We start from the raw sequence: 5,841 nt of genomic DNA, 5'->3' as shown, positions 1-5,841 counted from the left end.
ATACAGAATAGCGACAGGTGGCAGGCACCTGTTGGTTATGCAATAAGGACCCGCGTTATTGCAATTTTCTTCAAGATAGGATTTAGTTCCTCCTAAAAGTTTACTTGTAACTTTCCATGATCAGGCATTATTGCAGAAAGACATACAAGGTCCCTTCTATCTTACCTGCCTGATAGCTTAAGGTTTCTGGCAAGTAAGCTGGGCTACACATGCGCAGCATCACCTTAGGTTGTTAAGGAAACCTGGCAATCCTGGCTTCCCTTGTGTGTGCCGGAGAATGGATGAACTCTGGCATGTCTGTCTGAAACTTATTTCATCACGGCTAACCAGGATGGACAAAGAATCTCTGAAGAAGAAAAGAAGGAAAGGAAGATGGCGGCTTCTATCAATGGAACGCACATAGGCGATTTGTGCAGGTTATTTCTGCTTTAAGATCAGTGCCAAAAACAATTTTATCTACTGTGCTGAGATCTGTTCACCATAGGTAGTGCAGGCCATGCTCATCAGACAAGTAAATGCAGATACAAGAGCATGTGCATCTCACGTTCCACTGTCCAGGCAACAAATAAGTTATGAAATAGCATTGATGCTTAATATCTGCTAAAGTGTATGGAACTTTAAAGAAAGCTAGTTCAAAAATTTTTTATCTCACTCAAAGGGTATACTTAAACTCAGAATTTTCACTTTACATAAAAGGGTAGACAACCTGGATCGACAAGTTTTTTCTAATCTACATCCCCCCATCTTGCGTCTGCAGGGTGCGAGATCGGGTGAGGTAGGAAGAAAAACCCAGAAGAAGATGTCGGCACCTGGTACTTCCTCTGCGCCAGGCCGAAGACGGATACCGGGACAACGCGGGACCCGATAGAAGAAACCTCCTGACGGTCAGACTTATCTGAGGGATTGAAGGTAAGTGTGATTTTATTGTTTTGGGTTAACGTCCGCTTTAAGAATTTTTTGTTTCAATTAATGCTTTATTGTATAAAGTTTTCCTATAGCAGAATTAAACTTGAAAAGGTAAAACTTGCCAGCAGGTAGAGTAGGCACTTATTTTCCTGATGACAATTTTCTTTTATTTGTACTCTGATCATAGCTCATGTGCAGTAGACAGATGGTGGGGTGGATCCAGGAGAGCTGTAGAAGACAATGCTGGCTGTCCCTACTGGGGTCTGACATGACTTAAAGAGGAACTAAACGCAAAAGTGCCAAAAAAAAAAAAAAAAACACAACACTACAAAAATACACTTACCTTCAATCCCGCTGGGCAGTCTGTTCCATCCAGGAGTGTCCTGCGTCGTCCCGGAGCTGGCGCTCCAGCCGCCGTCATCTCTGTCTCTTTTTCCGGGTTCTTCATCCTACGTCACCTGACCCAAGCGCGAGATCAAGTGACATAGGATGGAGAAAAACTTGCTGATCTCACTGTGCATGCGTGAGATCGGCAATTATTTTTTTTTTTGCGTGAAAAGGCTCCGAGCATGCGCCGAAGGAGCACCCGAGAGGCTCCTGGGGGTGTATGACATAGGTATCCCGGGAGGCTTTGCGCTCCCAGTTATTAGGGGGCAGTGCTGCACCCTTTTTTTTTTTTTGAAGAAAAAAAAAACATTTTTGCTTTAAAAGGGTTGTCTACCCTTTTATGTAAAAGGAATTTTCGGAGTTTAGGTACACTTTAAATAGAATTTTTGCATCTGTATTAAAAAATGTTCTTACCTGGGGATCCAGTTCACTAATGGGAAGCAGCATGGAAATTCGACCATGTGCTTTCCTTTAGCTGACTGTTGGCTTGCCTATCTGGATTGACCTAAAAGACTACCCAACTGCCATCAAAAGTTGTTCACATAGAAGGCTGACAACACGATTATTAATTGTGCAGGAGTGATTTTGCTTTTTTAGTCTGCAAAAAATTGTTGGTAATAGCAGGATTTCTGGGTGAGAAACGTAGAAAAGATTCATAACCATGAGGCATGGCGCTAAAAACAAATTTGTTACTAGGAACTCGATTTTTTATTGGACAGGATTCTAAGCAATCTAAAAGTGTCTTTAAAAGACACAAAACAGAGAAATGGCAACTGGGCAGTTGGGAAGTTGGTTACTGAGTAACAAAGTAATACAGTAACAAGAGGCTACTTAATCTGCCTTTAGTGCACACTTTGAGTTTTCTATTACTTATGCTTATTTCTGTGCAGTCCAAGTGAAGTTGGGTCTCTTCCTCTTAAGAGCCACTGAATCAAGTAGACAACTAGGCAGGTAATGGAAGAATGACCCCTGCTTACCATTACTCCTGACAATGCGTAACACTATATCAACAAATGTAAGGCAGCACCCTCCAGGAACACAATTTTTTAGCTTCACTTTTCTATGTTTTCTGGCATTTTAGTAAGTGAAATGCACACAGACCAGTGAAGGGAGACTTTTTTTTTTCTAAGTTTCACTTTTGGTTTATTATATCAGACCAATTTTTCTAACCTAGTGCTTCACACAAGAGGGAGACCAATCTAAAACGCCTCTAGTCACAGTACCAAATCAAATGTCAGTAAATCAAAGGTTGTTTAGAAGGTTCTGGCTTTCTGGTTGTTTAGAAGGTTTTGGTCTCAGTTCAGTTAGGACTTGTGTTACAACTGTCAAACCTTAACTCCCCATGCACGTCAAGAATGTACAAGCTGTGCGCATGCAGTGTACCTTGAGTGTACATTCTGAAACAATTGCAAAACTGACATGTAGGTTTGTTTTATTGCAGAAGTTTTTTTAATTTTAGTAATAGCTTTCTTACTGTCACCCTGACAAACCTGCAGCTTAAAGTCTACTCCTTAAAGTAGACAATAAAACTTGGTTACACTGACCACTTTAGGCTGTGCTTGAAGAAGTTTTCTTGAGACACCTATTACGCAGACTGAACTCTTATGGTTTTGTCTGTTGATACTTCTAAATTATTATTTGACAGTGTAGCAAACTGTATGTACTGAAGCCTTGGCTTTCTTGGTAAATTCTTTAGTGGAAAACCATACATACATACATTTTAAGGGTTGACTTTTTGTCCCCGAAAACATGGCAGTCCATTTCAGGTTATTTTCATAAGTATATTTAGACATCTGAGTTTTATTTCAATGCAGTCTACTACCCTCAGAAACCATTTTATATCATGGTGAATGATGCAAACAAGATACTGAAAGCAAGCACCCATAAACATGTATCCATCAGTATTAGCCAGAAAAAATGGCGGCATAATCTTTCCAAACCACTTTTTTATTTTACAGAATGTAGAAGTATTGAAACGTTTGTCAGAATTGCTTTGCTTTTTTTGCTGTGTAAAATTTGCTTAATCTGTCTGTTGACAAAAAGCTTGACAAGGGTTATAAAGCATATGTTCAGGAATACAGTTCACCCCAGAAAGAAGTAAAAAGGCTGTTGATGCTGCTGTGCATTAAACGCAGAACACAAGTGATCTGAGTAGGCTTTAGGTTTTCAATAGCATAGGGAAGGGTTATTATCCTGTAAATTATGGCTTTAAATGTACTTTAATGTAGTTGCTCCAAAAATAAACCCGGGGCAATTGAAAGCAGGGTCATACCTTACAGTAATCAATCACAGTTCAGCAGTCACTTACTAGTCTCATTTAGGACATTAGTGCAGACACCTGGCTAGCTGCTATTGGCAATATGACCATTTCATAAAATAAGCATAAGCAATATGCAGAAATCCCGCATATTGCCAATACCCAGAACAAGGTATGATTTTGTAACTGCACTGGTTCCCGGCAGCTCCAGTGAATTCCAGAAAACTTACTCCAGAAATCAACAGATGCAAATAAAAGTTGTGGTACAACACTATGCCTAGGAGCTGAACTGTAAAAATCATGAACTTTTAAAATCCTGCTATTGTAACAAAGAAGTCTATTAGAAGTATTCTGATTAAAGTGGAAATACCCTGTCATGATGGTCCCTTGTTACTTCAGTATCTATATTTAGTTCTGCCCAGCCTTCCCGTGAAGCAACTTAGCACTATGGTAATGATCAAATGCTTGCTAACAGCAGCAAATAGAAGGCTGCTAATAAAACTGATCTATGGCTGCATAAGTTAATTAGGGGGTAGAGCTTAAAAAAAAAAAAAAAAAAAAAATAGGCAACATGATGTATATAGATGTGGTTGAGGCTTCTTACATTTACCAACCTTACCACCATGGCTGTGTGTCCACAGCTGAAACAGTAAAGCCATGTATATATGGTTTCCACTTGTACAGAAGCAATGTGTACAGCAAGCTTTTGAAAAGCATTTTTAAAGCTTTCAGCATACTTCTGTTATATTAAAGCCTTTAAAATCACCCCTCAGTGAATAACTTATGCATGCCTTGATTCTAGCATTAATTAATTTCTAGTACCATGTGTGGGGTTATGTCATTCCTGGTTGGCCAATAATGAAGGTTTAAGATGCCAAACCCAGAAAAGTACTGCTGAGGAGCTTGAATGGAGTGAAGGCAAGCACACATCTTAAAAGGAAAATTGATGGTCCCTCTAGTATCTTTTAGGGGCTACCATGGATACTTTTGTGGCAACCTAAATCCAAGTTATGGTCATAAGTATGAAAAAACTAGGCAATCAAACTTTAACAAACTAAGAAGTGTTGGAAGGCTCTGGCCTTTGATCGGTAAAATATTTACAATAACAGTGTGTAAAAAAATGTGCAGTACAAATGTATTGATTGAACATTTAAATATAAAAATTTAAAAAGTGACCAACCTCTGCTTCCTCCTCTTCATCTTTGTTCCGTTCCCCTTCACTACCATCTGCTTCCCCTTCTTCATCGCTGCTGGAAGATTCCAGGATTTCACTCATGTCCATTTTCCAGCTGTCTGGGACCACTCGTGACTTCAGAAAAGTTATAGCTTCCGTGAAACCTGAAGAAAGTAATTGTGTTTTTTTTGTTCTTCTGCTTTTCAAGAATGAAACATTTCAAGTCCACTTTACTTTAGTATTGGCATCACCTTGTTACATTCTTAAATGTTCAGCACCACTGGGACCTCTGCAAAAAATGAACTGGTCAGGTACTAAAATAACTGTCTCGACTAAGAATCCACACATTTGTAGTGCCAATCCCACAACTCAAAAATCAAATGTTACAGCCTCTAATGGCTATGGAGGTTCTGTCAAGCCACAGGTAAATAAGGATAGGCGAAGACAACTTACAGAAGGTAGTAGGTGCTTAGTTGAGACCCGTTGTTAAAAAGGTGCATATGTAATTCAAAGGCTCCAAGGCACAGAAACATTAATTTAAAACATTCACAGGTTCCCACAGACTCAAGATGGTAGCTGTAGTTTTGCAGTAGTTTTAGCCACTATTAAAAGAACTGATGTACTGCTGTGGTTAAAGGCTGCACACCATGTTGTTCTTACTTTACTTACAAGTTTTTACTACCCTGCATTTGACACAATGGGCTCCTGCTGTGAAAAACGAGCTGTTTGGATGAACAGAAAAAGGTCTCCAACATTACAGAAAATGCCAAACTAAAATATTATTATCTATATTGTGACTGAATACATGATGGCTTTCTACACAAAATGAACTTAACGGCATAGACTACTTAAGGTAAAATATAGGAAAATAAATGGAGGATGTAACTGCGGAACTCTCTTTTTGACACTAAAACTTTTGACTTGTAAATCTGAAGTTCTGGCGTCACTGTGGTTCAAGTTATAGATCGTTAACAAGCACAGATATCCTGACACACGAAGGCTTAACTGAACCCAGTGTATACTCACCTGTCCCCGTTCTGATGTGAACGCCGCTATGTTGTTTCTTCTTCTCTTTCTAATTTTGATCTTCAGCCATCTTGATTGGCCAGGCCAGGAT

At 39.3% G+C, this 5,841-nt stretch overlaps 1 protein-coding gene across 1 annotated transcript in view; it reads right to left on the bottom strand.

Annotated features, from left to right (window-relative positions):
* Positions 1–5,841, bottom strand: part of ARID4A (AT-rich interaction domain 4A) — a 45,724-nt gene that overhangs the window by 20,860 nt on the left and 19,023 nt on the right. The window contains exon 10 of the mRNA XM_072427650.1: positions 4,731–4,944. Within this exon, the coding sequence (XP_072283751.1) occupies positions 4,731–4,944 (214 nt within the window). The remainder of the gene's footprint in view (positions 1–4,730; positions 4,945–5,841) is intronic.

Source organism: Pyxicephalus adspersus, chromosome 12 (genome assembly GCF_032062135.1).
Source record: "Pyxicephalus adspersus chromosome 12, UCB_Pads_2.0, whole genome shotgun sequence".
Taxonomy (NCBI): domain Eukaryota; kingdom Metazoa; phylum Chordata; class Amphibia; order Anura; family Pyxicephalidae; genus Pyxicephalus; species Pyxicephalus adspersus.
Note: the sequence above shows the minus strand (reverse complement) of the source record. Positions and strands in the feature narration are given on the sequence as shown.